Here is a 17,110-nt window from a genome sequence, read left to right on the forward strand (position 1 = left end):
GGGTAAATCTGTAAGACAGAGACTGTGAGTGCCCTCTAGTGTCTGAAACAGGACGGTGCAGTACAGGCAGGAGGCTCCATTCAAGGAAAACCTATTTATGTGTGTGTGTGATTCACGTCAAATCATCGCAGCCTGTCCAGTAGCTCTGGACTTGAGTAACTTTAAGCACCACGCTAAATGCACTTCCCTATCCATACTAACACCTCTCTCTCCTTCCACGATCTCAGTTACAAATCAAATGAAAGGCACATGTTTAACCACCCACTTTATAATAAATGCATCCAACACTAACACATTCACAAACACACACATACAAAGATGTGCACACACGCACACAGACTAACACAAAAATGTGTGCGCAAACACAGATAGATGCACACGACGAACATACACTAGCACACACATGCATGCACAAATACATAAACACCTACGTACATGCACATGTAAAACTTTGTGATACACATATGTAATGGCTTTTAATGTGCAGGTAAAATGACCTGGCATACAGGGTTGCTGAGGATGGGGGCCATGTCAGTTTGCCCTCCTAAAACTCATAGAAAAGAGCTAACTCATGAGCTTCCCCACCGTCCGCCTACCCTGTGCCACTGTGAGGCGTGGCCAATCACTGCGCCACCCACCCTCGTGACCTCATCACCCCCACCACCACCACTGATTGGTTGTTGAGCGGGCCGGAATTGTGGCTCCGCCTTTTTTGTACATGCTTCCATGTGCTTTCGTTTTTGTTTTCCTCTTTCTCTTTTCTTGTTCCGTTCCACGCTATACTTCCCTCCATAGTTAAGTGCTTCATACATTCCATTTCAACGTTGCCATTTGAATCACTTTTCTACATAGAAAAAAAGGCAGAAAAAAATATGGAATGATTTGTTGTATGACTAGTGTGATTTTTCGATTTGAACATTGTATTTATTGGTTATTGTGTAATTTTACTCACAAAAAAAATATGTTCTATTTTTTACGTCATGAATCCTTCAGTCCCATTAAACCCATGTTTTTGGTCAACTTTTTTGATTTTGTGCCATTTAGGTATGCCTGTGTCATATCCGATGTTACTACAAGATGGTGGTTGTTTTATTTATTGATTCCTTTTCTGTTTTGTTTTTGTTCATTTGTTTATGTTTTTGGCTTGAAATGAAGCACCCTATTTTGCAGGCTTCCCTTGCTCCCCAAACCCCTCTACCCCTCTTACCCTGAACCTTGACCCCCTCCCACATACGCACACAAGTGACGGACTTCGAACTGTGCTCTTCAGGAACCTTGCAGTGTGTCAAGGGGCTATCTCAGAGGTGCTGTACTGCTCTGGGATCATTCTGAGCCCTACTAGCTTTATTAGGAGCTGGGGAACAGGTGTAGAGTATGGTGGGCAGGTCTGACCTTGGACTTTGGCTTTGGCAATGGTCTTACTTCAGGTATAGGGTAGAATGGTCTGACCTCGTCAGTCTCACTTAAAAAGTCGACTTTGTGTATCGACTGAAAATGTCTGACCTTGGCTATAGACTAAAAAGTTGTGGTATATATTAGAGTATAGATTCGGGTATAGAAAGGTCTGACTTCAGATGTAAAGTCAAAATGACAGCAGGTGTCTGCCTTTGGGACGTAGCCTACAAGTATCTGACCTCCAGTATAGACTCACTGCAAACGTCTCACCTCAGGTGTAGACTAGAATAGCTGGCACGGGTATAAAATACAAACGTCCAACTAGAGATGTTGACCTCAAAGGTCTGACCTTATAATTAAGACAACATGAGTCTAACTTGTGGTGTATACTACAAAGGTCAGATCTGTGGTGTAGACTTTGTGCGACTTGAGATGTTGGTGAAAAAGGTTTGACTTTGTGTAAACTGATGACAACGAATGTCTGTCTTCAATAGATTTTGAGGGTCACATCTCGGGTATACGTAGGTCAGGTCTTGGGTGCAGCCTTCAAAGGTTTGTCCTCACGGTAGCCACTGAGAGGCTCTTGTCATCTAACGCAAATGTGGCCCAAACACACACCGATGCAAGGACTCAACTATCTCTTGACTGCTCGAGTCCGTCTAGGAGACTTGTAAGACCCTTTAATGAATGTCTTGTCATCATTAATCCATCCGATTCATTATATTTTTGTCTCCCTAAAAGTAGCTCAAAGTGAGCGTCCATTGTCATCAACCCCCTAACCATCACCACCACCACCACTACCACCCCAGTTTTGGCATGCTTATGTGAATGACAAACAAATTGATTGAAAAGTATGTTGTTGTTGTTTTTTAAGAGCATATCAATTGCAGCACAGCTTTTTTTTTGTGAATGTTACTGTGTGCTATTGTCCGGTCTCAGAGATATTGGTCCGGTCTGGGCTGTGTGATGAGGCAATGTCCCTGTTGGTCCGTGGTGTTCAGCCAGCTATGTGTACAATGGCTAACACACCACCCATGTCAGGCTCGTGTAACCGTGTGTTCTGATGCCATGCATCAAAGAACCCGCTCCAAAACCTCCAGCACTGGACCCACCCAGTCAGTCAGTCAGTCAGTCACACTCTGACTCCTTCATCATGGTCTGACTACTGTAGTGTCAGGGGCGCTGCTAGGGAGGAAAATAATCCGGGTATAAGATCGAAATGATTCATTGTTGTGCCCAAAGTTTCCCAGCGGCTCACAGACAACAGGACTGTGATATTGCAGCAATAGGAGCCACTTGTTTTTTTTCTCCCGTTTCCATGCGCATACCATGCAACCTCCACGAGACTTCCGATGTTTTAAGGAGTAAATGGAGATTGACCTTTGACCTTGCAATGAGCTATCGGGGTGCAGTCAATAAAAAAACCCCATAAAAGTCAGTGGCTCCTACTGTATTGGGTTTTGGGGCGGACCCCCGGGGAAAAAAAAAATCTTTCTTCAAGGGGGTTCGGAGAATTTCTAGCGTTAGCAGCGCCCCTGTGTAAGACCACAACAACAGGGTCACCTGTCCTGTGCAATGTCTCCCTATGGGAACCACTCTATGGGCTGGGATCTGCAGACGGGGTCAACATGCTGCAGCTCTGTGCGGAGATGTGGTGCATCAATCATGTCTTCCAGGAGCATGTTAGACCTGTGTCTTATGCAGTAGATCTAGCCTCCGACCTGCAGTACACAGGCTTACAGACGCATCTATTAAAGAAAAGAAAAAACACAAAGCATATTTTATAAAGAGCTAATATACTAGATTGCTAAAGAGCTATATTGTAATTTTCTACAAAAGAAATATATGAATAATAAATACATACATTGAATTTCTTGTCAGAGACAGGAAAGACATTTTACAGTGAGACTGTGTTGGAGTCCAAGATGCTCACCAATGTAGGGGTTGGCAAAACGGTGTAACTCACACACACACCCCTACATGGTGCACCATGTGGTGAATGAGTGGACTTCGAGCGCAGTTACATGCACAAAGTATTCCAGTTTCAAACGGAACATGACTATTCGGTTTAAAGCAAGTTCTGGAATGTTCTGTTTACATGTGTGGAACAGCATTCTAGAAACTGAATATTCCTGGAACACGGCCATATGCAGATTGAATAAAGAGTTTACAGGACTCATGTGTAAAACGAATAATGCCACTGTTCCATTTAAAATCGGAATATTTCTCACTTGCAATTGCGCTCACTGGATCACGTCAGGCTGGTTATATCCTCTAAAGCAGCCTAAAGAGGTTTCTCTGATGCAAAAGCCAGACTCCTCTGCACACACGTACTGTAAGTGTGTGCTGGGTCAACTCAGTCTTCCTGGTGGCTATACCAGGAGTAGAACAACTTGGTGGCATATGCAGCTGTATTGTGTTGAATCGACAAATTTTATGCACTAAAAATTTGATATGCGTTTATCCTTTATAAGCAACGATGCTACATCCAGTGAGACTTTTGGTGGAATGGCGGTGGTCCATTCAAGCGGCTTGTGTCAATACTGTACGCGTATGTGGAGCACTCTTTTTAATTGACATGGTTGTGGTGATGGACACATGGTCTTGTATTGACAACATGGTGGAGTTTTCTCCGGGGGGAGGGGGGTGTGGGGGTTGGGGACATGCCTGCATTGTTTAAAAAAAAGTCTACAAGTGAAGACAAAAACCTTTAAATGACATCAAAGATGCTATTTTCTGAGCTTAAAAAAAGAGTGAAAAAATATCTTGAATTCTCATATTTGCCTGTCTACAAAGAAATGAAAAAATGATTTGATTGTATTTTTAATGCAACCTTTTCCAGCCACTTTTGTAAGAAAATGAAAATGTCGAGAGATTATTTAAAAAATGGAAGAAAAAACAATGGAACTCGAAGGCTACCTGATCGACGAAGTGCTGAGGTGTCACTGTGGGTGTGTGGTGCTGTACTGATTTAACAGCAGGCACAAACAAGGGCAGCCCTGCACCCTGGGGTACAGTAGTAGGACCCCTCTGACTCTTTAACATCTGGAGTGATGTGTTCAGTCGCCAGCCTTCTGATCTGAATGTACCTCTTTAAAAAAAAAGAAAAGACCAGTTTGTTCCATATCAGAAATTCTTTCTGTAATAAAAACTGTTTTGCAAACAGAGTCGTCTTTGTGTTTGTGTTTGGCTTTGTCTGCTGAGAACTGTGTTGATGTGGATAGAGTCTCTGTGCAAGTCTGTATGTCTGTGTGTGTGTGAGTGTGTGTGTGCGCATGCATGTTTTCCGGTGTATTTGCATGTCTGTGGTAATTTGTTTGTGCATGTATGTGTGTGTGTGAGAGAGAGAAAGAGTGTGCAACAGGGAAACACAGGGCTTTGAATAAGTAGCCTACTGCAGCTGAGAGTGGTGGTGTTGCTGGTGTGTGTGTGTGTACTGTTGTGTGTGTTTTGTTCAGGGCTTTGAACCGGTTCAAGGAACGAAAACGAAAACCAGGAACTTTTTGTATTTTACAGGGAACAGAAACGAAACCGGAAACGTTATTATTTTTTATGTTCTGGAACGGGAACACTTATTTAAAAATAATGGTAACCGGTTAATACCGGTTAATACCGTTCCTCAAACTAAAAAAAAAGTAATTATTTTCCTGCGCACGTTACCATGACGGCTGAGGTTCACGTCCTGTGTGACATCAGACATTCTCTGACTGAATGGAGAGAGAGCTGTGGATTACACAGTCTCCACTCCACATCTTAAATGAGAGAAACTACTGACATACAAAAGGGCAGAGTTTCCATTGCAGCATTGTAAGACATTGCAGAGAAGCGCATGTAAAGCGCACTGAGAATGTTCTACGTTATTGGGCATCCATGGCCGCTTCAAATATGCACAAACTCACTATGTCCATCAAAGCGCTCCCCGTGACCCAAGTCAGCGTGGAGCGCGCATTTTCATCATTGAGGTTTATTCTCCGCTTCTCCGCTTAGGTCGTCCTTTCACCCACTTGAATAAACTGTTTGGAATGTAGGCTGACTCATTTGCACATCAGTCTTTCTTGGTTAAGTAACGTCAGTTAGGCCTGTGGGGAGTAATCAGCTGACAGGAACGAAATGAACCGTTCCGGGAACAATATTTTTTTGTTCTAACCGGTTCGGGAACGTCAATTTATAGGTGGAACTCATAACCGGAAACGTTATAATTCTGTTTCTGTTCGGAACGGAACGTTTGGAAAAACATAACGGTTCAAAGCCCTGGTTTTGGTTGTATGTGTGTATGGTGGAAGAGCAACAGATGCAGAGCGCTAAACAGATGCAGGCCCATGATGAAGCAGCTGACAGGCTGTGTGCATGTGTGTCTCTGTGTGTTTGTTTTATTTGCATGTGTTTTGGTTGTCTGAGCTTAACATGCAGTTGTAATGCTCACACTACCCTGGACTTGCCAGTACCGGAGGTTTTTTTTCTTCTTCAGAAGGGAAAATATTTGGAGTAGGCCTATGATCATTTTTTAAAAAATGTAAACAAACGCTGCCCCCATTAGAATAGCTCATATCTCGGAAAGGGCTTTGACCGAAAAATGTGGCATCACCGGATACTGACAAGTCAAGGATAGCGTGAGCAATACAACAGCATATTGAAATTCACTGAACTGGTCCTTTAAGCAAAAAAAAGTGCACAGAGTATAATGATTTGAAGTACACTTTTTTATAAACTTTATTTCATACATCTAGTGTACTAGAAAGTATACTATTTAGTTTCTTCTTCTTCTAAACAGAAGTGACATAATGGATGGATTTGGCTCTATACCCCAAATATGAAGCATTTTCTTGGTGTTTAAGTATTTTAAAAAATAATTTGTATTGAAAAAAAAAACATATTTTTTATATCTAATGATGCTGCATACAAATTCTTGAAGATTTCCTTCCATTTTGGTTTGAAATAGAAGGTTGGCTGTTAAAATCATGTTTAGATCATCATGCTTAGATCTCCCCACAGTGCTCCTGGGCGATGTGGCAAATGAAAGCCAGGCAAAACAAAATATAATTATTTTGTTGGGTAAAGTATTGATACATAAAACAATGGATTTAAAAAATTTGAAATTAAGGGTCTTTAAAAATTGTCAGATATTGTAAAATACAGTGTAGGCTATAATGGCATATGAAACAAGTAAAACAGTGTATGCAGATAGGTGGTCTAACATAAAACATGGAGAAGGATGGCCTTAGGTACCTTCTTTTTCTCCCTTTTTTTCCTTTCTGTTTATTTCGTAAATGTCAAGGTTTAATTTCTAAGCATATCAGCGCAAAAGTAAGTTATAATTCCTTGCTGGTGGTGGGGGGGGGGTGTAATTAATTAGTATTAATTAAGTAGTTTGAAGCGTTGGGGGACACTCAGATTGGCATTGTATTTTTTCTCCTGGCTTTATCCTTTTTTTCTGTATCATTTTATTATCCTTTATTGTATGTTACATTTTGCTTTTATTTAAAGAAAAACAAAGAGAAATGAAAACAAACCACAAAAATAAAAATAAAACAAACAAAAAAAGAAAAGAAAAAGAAAAAAGGAAGACAATATAGGTCCCCAATAAGGGGGAGTGGTGGCTGGGTTTAGAAAAAAAAAGAATGCTATTTACTTCTTCGGTATATACAAGTATACAATATAATTCATATTAATTACACTGTATGTATACTGTAAGTACACTTAGTGTGTTCACAACAAGTACATTATGTAAATGTAATAAGATAATCTAAGACAATCTATAGCTATTGTTGCTATTTCAGACTTACCTTACAGGGTATTAATTACAAACACCATAGCCATTTACTTTACACGATTCAGATTTTTTTAGCTGGTTCAGGTGGGATTTGAACCTGCAACATAATAATCTACAAGCCTACTTAAAGTATATTAATAGGCACACTTCCTGTGTGTGTGTGTGTATGTGTTTATTGTATATGTGTTTGTTTTGTTTGTGTTCCTGTGAGGGAGGGAGCAACAGAGGGAGGCAGAGCAGAGCAGAGCAGGCGCTGAGCAGATGCCAGGCCGTGATTAAGTAGCTGAGAGGCTTAGTGGGATGAGCTGCCATGATGAAACTGCAAACACTACAGGAGTCAGGACTAGGACTCAGCTCAGCTTGGCCCCGATCCCATCCGCCCACCCAGTACAGAAAACAGCAGCTCCAGGTTCTCCTGTGTGTCTGTCTGTCTGCCTGTCTGTGTGCCTGTGTCTCTGGGTGGATTCCAATATGCAACCTTGCGTCCTCCACTTGTGCTTGTGGCCTCACGTTTTGCTGATGCCCCGCCTCCGTGGAGAAAACAATTCAGTTTCCCTGCTGTCAGCCTAGCCACAACAATTTTGGGGGGACTATTCTTTATTCTGCGAATGAGAAAATGACTTTACAATTGAGCTTTTGCGACATATTGAAATATAATGCTGTTGTCAGTGATGTCATCACGACGTATTACTCCCTGGTTCGAGGCCACAAGCACAAGTGGAGGACGCAAGGTTGCATATTAGAACGTACACTCTGCGTGTTTCACATGGGAGGCAGTAAAATAAGTTTATAGTAAACACCACAGGACTCAGGACTTGACTTGGCCCGGCTCCCTCTCAACCAGTCGAGCAAACTGCAGCTCCCTGTGTGTGCGTGGGGGTGGCGTTGGGGGGTATAACAGTACGACCAAATAGAGAATAAATCACCATAAAAAGAGTCATGAGAAAAGTATTAAAATGGAAAAGCAAGATTGAAATGGTGTGTTTTGGTTTTAAAAGTAGAGAGAGATGGGCACTTCTGGAGTGAGAGCGGAAGGGAGTTCCAAAGTTTTGGGGCAGCCACACATAATGCCTCGTCACCCATGGAGCAAGGATGTGTGTTGGGGGTGAAGAGGAGGTGTGTGTCAGTGGAGCGTAGGGTGCAGGTCATTCCCTGCTCGAATGATGAATGTCGTTGACGTCGTGTCATAAAGGCATGCAGTAATCATGTGGCATATCTAGAATGAGAGAGCCTACAATGTGACGTGTGTGGGGGTGCAGCGTGTGTGTGTTTGTTGAGGTGATCAGAAGATGCTTCGCCACTATGCAGAGAGATACCATGCCACCTCTGAGTCAGTATGTGGAAAGAGTAAGGTGTGTGTGTGTGTGTGTGTGTGTGTGTGTGTGTGTGTGTGTGTGTGTGTGTGTGTGTTCTGAGTCAGTATGTGGAAAGAGTAAGGTGTGTGTGTGTGTGCGTGCGTGCGTGCGTGCGTGTGAGTCAGTCAGTCAGTCAGTCAGTCAGTCAGTCAGTCAGTCAGTCAGTCAGTCAGTCAGCCCAAATGTGTTTATTTGTGTGTCAACCCAAATAAAAAAGTAAACTGTGTGGAAATCGTTTTTTTTTTGTTGAGTGTGTCTATTTTAGTGCATCCAGGACAGTAATTAAACCATCTCTACTCAACATCACGAGTTTGTGTATTGATAGCTTTGAGCCTTTTTTCACGTTTGCATGTTATGAGTGAGTGTGCTGCATTTGTCTGAGTGATCATGGGGTGCCTCTGCTCTATGCAGAGTAATTATGTCCGTCTCATGTTTCACCGATGAGCTGCTGCTGCTGCTGCTGCTGCTTGCGCCGGTCAAGAATGTGACATTGTTTTGCCCCCCGTGCACCACGCACGCTTGCACAATAGCCCTTGTGCACATAACTGACACTCTTGTGTGGTGCAGGCAACGACGCACCCCATGCGCCATAGCATATTCATGTCCACATACTACATGTGTCTACACGGAAAAACACACACACACACACACACACACACACACACACACACACACACACACACACACACACACACACACACACACACACACACACACACACACACACACACACACACACACACACACACACACACACACTGCCTCACACACAGTGGCCCTTGTGCACATAACTGTGTAGCACAGAGTATCTGTGACGCACCCCATGGCATGGCATATGCATGTCCAGAGTACATGTACACTGGCTACATGCAGAATCGCACACAGATTGCATCACACACAATGTCCCTTGTGCACAATATTGTAACTGGCTCTGTTGAAGCACAGGTGCACCCCATGGTATATGGCATACTGCATGCATGTCAACGCACGCACACACACACACACACACACACACACACAGAGCCACTGCTAAGGTATTGGAGGCCCTAAGCATAACTGGTCGGGAGCCCCCCCCCTAATAATTAAATAATAATAATGTGTTTTTGAGTCCATATCAATTTAGGAGGCCCCAATTTTGGGGGCAAAGTGGTTGAGGCCCTAAGCGTTCTGCTTATTATGTTTATGCCTAGCTAGCGGCGGTCCAGTACTCACACACACAACACACAGTAATAATAATTTTAATAATAATGCACATTTTCGTACATGGAATGCAGCTCAAAGTGCTCTAACAATAAAAGTGGTAAAAGTTAAAAACAATAATAGAATAGAGCACAATAGCACAGAGGCAATACGGTAAAAAGTAATGAAAAAGTCAAAATCAGAGTAGTTAAAATATATAGGCCCTATCTAAAAACCAGTATAGAAAAAGAACAAAAATTATACACCCATTGAATAAAAGCAACACTGAAATAAGGCACAGTGAATTGGAGGAGGGCAAGGGGAAAGATGGCAGCTAACAGAAGGCAAGTACATAGACACAACGGTGCAGCCAGTCAACAAACAAAATAGGAGAAAAAGGGAATAGAGGAGAATGGTTATTACTGTGTTGCGACAGTGGTGGCATTGTGTGTACATGTGTGTGGCAGAGGTTCAGAAGGTGTGGGACTCTCGCTCTATCAGCTGGGCAAGCTTAGCTTTGCCCTCCTCCTCCTCCTTCCCTGCTGACCAATAAGAAGCAAGGAGAGACGGAGAGAGGGATGAATAGCAGCCAATGAGAAGCAAGGAGAGCCAGGGAGAGGGAGGAGCTTGCCAGAGAGAACGAGAGAGTGAGAGAGAGAGAGAGAGAGGTGGGGAGGGAGGAATGGAGAGAGACAGAAAGAGGGAGGAGACCAAAAAAAGAGCAGGGAAAAGTTGCGAGAGCGAGGGAAGGTGGGAGGGAGGTCTGGCAGTGTGACAGCTGCCCGAGCCTCACGCGAATCGACGCAGCAGCAGCAGGAGCAGGAGCAGCAGCAGCAACTGACACACCAGCCAGCACAGCCGGCACAGGAGCAGGAGAGAGAGATTAGGAGGGAAAGAGAGGAATAGAAGGAAAGAGGGAGAGGGATGTGTGAATGACTGTACCTATGGTGGAGGTGGGCTGTGTGTTGCCGGAGAGCAAGGACAAGAGAAGGGGAGGAAAAAGAGAGACAGAAATGAGAACAGAGAGAGAGAGAGAGCAATGTCTGACTAACCCCTGACGGTGGCTGGATGGAGGAGGTGGGGGGCCTGTGTTTGTTTTGAGTTGCAGCAGCAGCAGAAGCAGCAGCTGTAGCAGTAGCAATTGCTACACTTCACAAACCCATTCACTGCTTTCTTGGAACGGGACTCTCATTCTCATCCTACCCCTCCCTCTCTTCAACACACTCACTCTTTCTATCTATCTACCTCTGTGGCTCTCTCTGTAGCACTCTCTCTGCAGGGCTCTATGTGGCTCTCTCTCTGTGTGGGTCTCTGTATGGCTCTCTCAGTGAGTGAGCGAGCGTGTGAGGTGAAGTGAGTAGGACTGCAGGCTTGTGAGCCACTGCAGCAAGAACTGCTGTCCTCAGTGGCCCGAGCAGGCTACAGCAAGAAGGGTGCTTGACATCGATTTTGGACTCAGAAGCAGAAAAACAAGGGAGCCTTCTGCATCAGATGGATGGACAGATAGATAGAGGGGGAGGATTCGTCTGGTCCGACTGACTGCGCTTTCGGGGCAGACGGAGGGACGTGATGCACCCGTCCATGTCAAGGTGACACTGCGGCACGGAGGCAGCCAGGAAGAGGAGAGGAGAGGGGAGAGAGGAGAGGAGACAGTAAGAACAGGAGAGAGCTTGCACCAGATTCTGAAAGAATGTGCTGACAGGAGAAGTGACGAGAAGTTTACGCTCTCTCTCCTTCTGCTCTCCGCCTCTCCCTCCCTCCCTTCCACACATCCATTCATCCTCCCTTCCTCTCCCCTCCATCTTGCAGCTGACTAGGCTTGCAGGAGAGGCAACTGCTGGGGAGCTAGCTCCTGGAGGATGTGAGGGCCTAGCCGGCCCCCCTGGAGCAGGCTCTGTGGCCAGGGAAGGGGTCTCAGGGCCGGGGCCAAGGGCCAGGGGCCAGAGGCCAGGGGGTGAGGCCTTGGGTTGGGGCGTTTGGCTGGAGCCCACACCGTCAGAAACATGGAGAGCTACTACAACCTTCTGCAGGCTGGCTGTGAACTACAGAGCACACTGCAACGTAAGTAGTACACCGGTATACTGTGTGTTTGTTGAATTCCAACATAGTACATTTTGTGTTGTAAAAGAGGGTTGACTTGGACTCTCGGAGAATTGAATTTGTGCCCATTCCACACCTAGAAAGTCAATTTTAACACAATTCTATATAGTGTATATGTCTTACACTTTAACTGTTGAAATAACACTGTGAAACCAATATATGGTAGTTTTTGATATGGTGTATAGAGTTTATGGTCTGGAGTATTGAGAATAGAGTCTTGCATCTGAGCTCCTATAGAGGGAGGATTGCAGTGGTTGTTATGTGCTTGTCTGCGGTATAGCTCCGAGCTTGGCAGATGAAAATTCTCTGCTCTTGTACCATCTGGATTATACACACTATTTTTAAACTGCAGAGAGCCACGGATTTTTGGTCCATAGCATAACATGGGATATTTATTAATCTTCCTTACTGTGGTGTGTATGGGCTATGGCATGCATCATACACTGCCCATGCTCCAGAGGGCATGACACTGCAATAGAGCTCAAGTTTATGGTTACAACTGTGTTGTGCATCGGTGCACTTCAAGAATAAACTTGGACGGGTGACAGCAGTCACGTGCACTAGGCTTGGACGGCTCATACAGGTACAATCGTTTGTTATTAGTAAATTAATGTCATTATAAATCATTCAATAGATTTGGAGCCATTGGGAACCAGTAACTAAACTCATGGCGTGGGGTGTCTAATTCAATGATTGACATGGAAGTGTCCCAAAATGGACTAGGGTCTGTTAGAGAGCCACCTAAGGGCAGTGACCAAGAATAGGCCCCATGGTTACCCTAATTTAGGCATCCTATGAGTAATTAGAGGTGATCTTGCATTTTTTTGTGTCAGATTTGTGAGAAATCGTGACGCTGTCAAAGAAATGAACAAACATCTGACAAGCTCATCTAATATCCAACATACACAATACCATGTATGAACGACACATGATCTATGTAAACCAAAGTTATCATGATAATAGCATAATGATCAGCTATAAACAAAAGTTTCAAATACAATCAGCCAGCTGTGCTATCATGCTTTACTGCCACTACAATACATTTGGACTCTTTTTACTGTTAGTCAACAATATTCCAGCACTGCAGGCTGCTTTGGCGAGAGGGTTGTAGAGTATACATCGATGCTTCCTGGTTGAGGTCCAGTTCTTCAGTAAGTGCTGATGGTGGTGTTTGATGATACTGCAGGCAGGGCCATGTATAGTTAGTTTAAAGGCTCACTTCCAGAATACCGGAAGAGGAGGCGGTAGCAGAGACAGATACAGTAGCATGATTCGTCTGTTTTTAATCATCCTCATGATGATATCCCTGAGAAGTGTGTGTGTGTGTGTGTGTGTGTGTGTGTGTGTGTGTGTGTGTGTGTGTGTGTGTGTGTGTGTGTGTGTGTGTGTGTGTGTGTGTGTGTGTGTGTGTGTGTGTGTGGTGTGTGTGTGTGTGTGTGTGTGTGTGTGTGTGTGTGTGTGTGTGTGTGTGTGTGTGTGTGTGTGTGTGTGGGTATGTGTGTGTGTGCGTGCGATGACCCCTCTACAAATATGTGTGTCTGTGCATTTGTGCATGTCTATCGTCACTGCTTTTAGTGTCGCTGGCTGGTCAGTATCTATATATTGATGGAGAAATTGGCTATTTTTACATGGTCTAGAAACATGATCTATTCCTCTCAGCAATGGTTGGTCTGCAACAGAGAAGCCTGAGCCGGATTACAGCATCGATTTAGTCCAATAATGCAGACATCATGTCCTAGTCAGAGAGCTATCCCTTCACACTCCCAATGCATGCCATTGCACCCCCACACTGCCTGGCATTGCACCCATACACAGCCTGGTATTGCAGACCTCACCCCCACCGCACTCTGGGCGCTGTCCCAGAGGCCAAAGATAAACAGCAATGATGACTACAAGGGCAGCACACACACACACACACACACACACACACACACACACACACACACACACACACACACACACACACACACACACACACACACACACACACACACACACACACACACACACACACACACACACACACACACACACACACACACACACACAGACATACTGTAGGTGCAGGGTTATGGCAGTCAGGAATGGATATTTGCCATGCTAGCCTCTTGTTACCTTATGCCCTGTGTCACTCAAAGACTGTTCATTATATTGGACATGGTCTCTATGAGGAATTGTATTGTAGCCCTTTCATGCAGATTGGATTTCTAGCAATTCTATTCAGTATTTGCTGAAAAAGCTTACATATCCTACATCATAGCAACTTTGCTATGACTTTACCAAGTGTCTTAAGTAACAGGTTAAGACACTGTCATCACCATTTTGGTGACAATGAAGTTATAACACAGGTCCTGCATGAAAAGGTTAATTGAGTGGGACTAAGAACATGTGCTTGTACATAGCGATCCCTCAAAACTCAGTGCCTCTTTGCTAATGCTAAAGACTGCAGTTAGCCGTAAGGAAACGCAGCACACTGAGGCGTTCTCTCGTCTCGGATGCAGCCTAATGCCTAATGCCAGTTGAAATAGAATAGCCCCCAGTTCCTTCGAAACTTTTCTTGTGATTTTTCAAGCCCAAACATTAACTTACTTCATTGACTAGCTTCCTGTAATGCCAGTAGGAATGGAATAGCCCCCACTTCCTTAGAAACACGAGGAAACGTTGCTGGTTCTTATCCTATGAGGTCGGGTGGTGGTCACCGTAGGTCGTGCCCTCACAGCTCTTTACGCTCTAAGGCCCATATGCTCTTTACTTTCTGCTGCCGATGCAAATGGTCGTTTAAAAGGAGGTTTAGAGACTGAGCTAAGCCATTTCAGAAATGTGTCACACGCACACTACACACACACACACACACACACACACACACGTACACCACACACACACACACACACACACACACATGCACAAACTCGGCTGAGGTTTTGCAGCGCAGTCAGTCAGCTGCTAATCCTTTAGCTGCTGTGGACTTTAACCCCCCGACACACACACACACACACACACACACACACACACACACACACACACACACACACACACACACACACACACACACACACACACACACACAGGCCCGCCGATAGGGGGGGACAAACAGGTATGTTGTCCCGGACCCAGGGAGATAGGGGGCCAAAAAGTGGGTCCCCATTACATGGGATATATTGGGTAGGCGGCCTTTTCAGATAACTTTGTCCCGCGGGCCCAGCGAAAAGCTGTCAGCGGCCCTGCCCACACACACACACACACACACACACACACACACACACACACACACACACACACACACACACACACACACACACACACATACACACACACACACACACACACACACACACACACACACACACACACACACACACACACACACACACACACACACACACACACACACACACACACACACACCTCCCACCTCCTCAGTCCCTCTGTTAGCTAGCGTGAAAGCTGTTTGTTTTAACCTTCCCTCTGGACATTGCAAGGCTAGTGCACACCTTGGCAGAGCCCTCCACAACATAAACACCACAGCACAGCACTGCACAGCACAGCACAGCATAGCACAGAGAAGGGATTAAATATTTTTTTTTCCAAGCAGCAACTCTAAGCCTAAGCACTGCAGGGGTGTATGTAGGGGTCAGCTGACTGCATCTGTGAGAGATTGGTGCTTGTGTTGTGTTTTCAAAATATGCTAGATTACGTTTGAATGGTGAGGAGGAAGGAGTTCGAGATACTGCACAAAATGGCTAACAATCTGGATTAGCTAATGTTGTATGTCATTTTGTATTTGTTTTGACATTTTTGACAGGGGATTATTATACATCTGCATATTTACAATTGTCATATAATTATCAACAAATGAAGGAGTTTCTCATATATAGACATGTAGGGCCTATAAAACAAACATCGCTTGAAATTAGTTATTTGTAATATATCATTCAGTGTTTGCTATGTAATGGGGCATCATTCCGTCTACAAAACATGCTACCTTTGAATCGCAGCAACTGAAAAAATGTCAACTATAACAGTATACAGAATACAGTACATCTAAATGACTAGCAATTTGAGTCGTAATGTGCAATTCTGTGATGGCTTAATATGATTCCGCTTTGCTGCTAAAAAGCAATTACACAAAGCGGCAGTTCCCTTTAGCCCCAGATGGACCATGATGGAAATGGAATCAATGCCTCCCTACACACACACACACACACACACACACACACACACACACACACACACACACACACACACACACGCACACACCGCACACACCGCACACACCACACACACACACACACACACACACACACACACACACACACACACACACACACACACACACACACACACACACACACACACACACACACACACACACACACACACACACACACACACACACCAGTCAGCCCACAGCAGCCCCAGCATGTTAATCCCCTTAGCACTCCAATCCCCGTTTGGTAAAAATATCTACTGACCTCCAATCCAGCACAACAGTGTGGACTATGTTTGAGTCTGTCTGGAAGCAGACGTGTGTGTTTGTGTGTGTGTTTGTGTGCATGGAGTTTATGTATGTGTGTCAAAGCCCACCTGGGAAACTCCAATTCCCATTGACATTGTGACACAGCACTCCACAGCACACAAGTGCACACAATGAATTTGCATTTATGCCACACCCCTTCCCCGCCCGTCCTGACTATTGCCTGTGTTATATGTGTCTTTAAATGTCCATGTGGGCATTATGTGTATTTATGTAAGCTGTACTTGACACCTGAATTTCCCCTCTGGGATCAATAAAGTTACTCTACAACTCTACTCTACTATTCTACACCCGTGCAAGGGGCCAATGGTGCCCCACGGGAGCAGTGTGGTGGGACGGTACCATGCACAGGGTACCTCAGTCGTGGAGGAGGAGGAGGAGGAGGAGGAGGAGGAGGTGTGCGCATGCGTAAGTGCATGCATAAGTGCATGTGTAAGTGCATGTGTAACTTACACTGTAAGTGCATACGTAAGTGCATGCGTAAGTGCAGACGTAAGTGCAGACGTAAGTGCGTGCATGCGCCTGTGTGTTGTTCATTCATGTGCTGGTGAGCACCTGACATGGTAGCCCCTCTGCAATCCATGTGTGAAACAGCAGTGTGTGAATGGGTGCATGCAGGTCATTAAGACAGCTGACCTGTAAGGACCTTATTAGTAGAGTTGCTTTGCTATAAACATGTGAAAGCCACTGTGGAGTCAATGCAGTCAATCTGGCCTCTACCATTCATTCACAGCTGAAATATGCCCTTTCTTAATAAATTACATACCGGTAGTTACA

At 44.6% G+C, this 17,110-nt stretch overlaps 1 protein-coding gene across 1 annotated transcript in view; it reads left to right on the forward strand.

Moving 5' to 3' along the window:
- Positions 1–10,609: 10,609 nt before the first annotated feature.
- The window catches only part of mcf2a (MCF.2 cell line derived transforming sequence a), a 70,598-nt gene continuing 64,097 nt past the window's right edge, over positions 10,610–17,110 (forward strand). Inside the window, exon 1 of the mRNA XM_063190689.1 lies at positions 10,610–11,760. Within this exon, the coding sequence (XP_063046759.1) occupies positions 11,703–11,760 (58 nt within the window). The 5' untranslated portion in view covers positions 10,610–11,702. The remainder of the gene's footprint in view (positions 11,761–17,110) is intronic.

This window comes from Engraulis encrasicolus, chromosome 23 (assembly GCF_034702125.1).
Source record: "Engraulis encrasicolus isolate BLACKSEA-1 chromosome 23, IST_EnEncr_1.0, whole genome shotgun sequence".
NCBI lineage: Eukaryota > Metazoa > Chordata > Actinopteri > Clupeiformes > Engraulidae > Engraulis > Engraulis encrasicolus.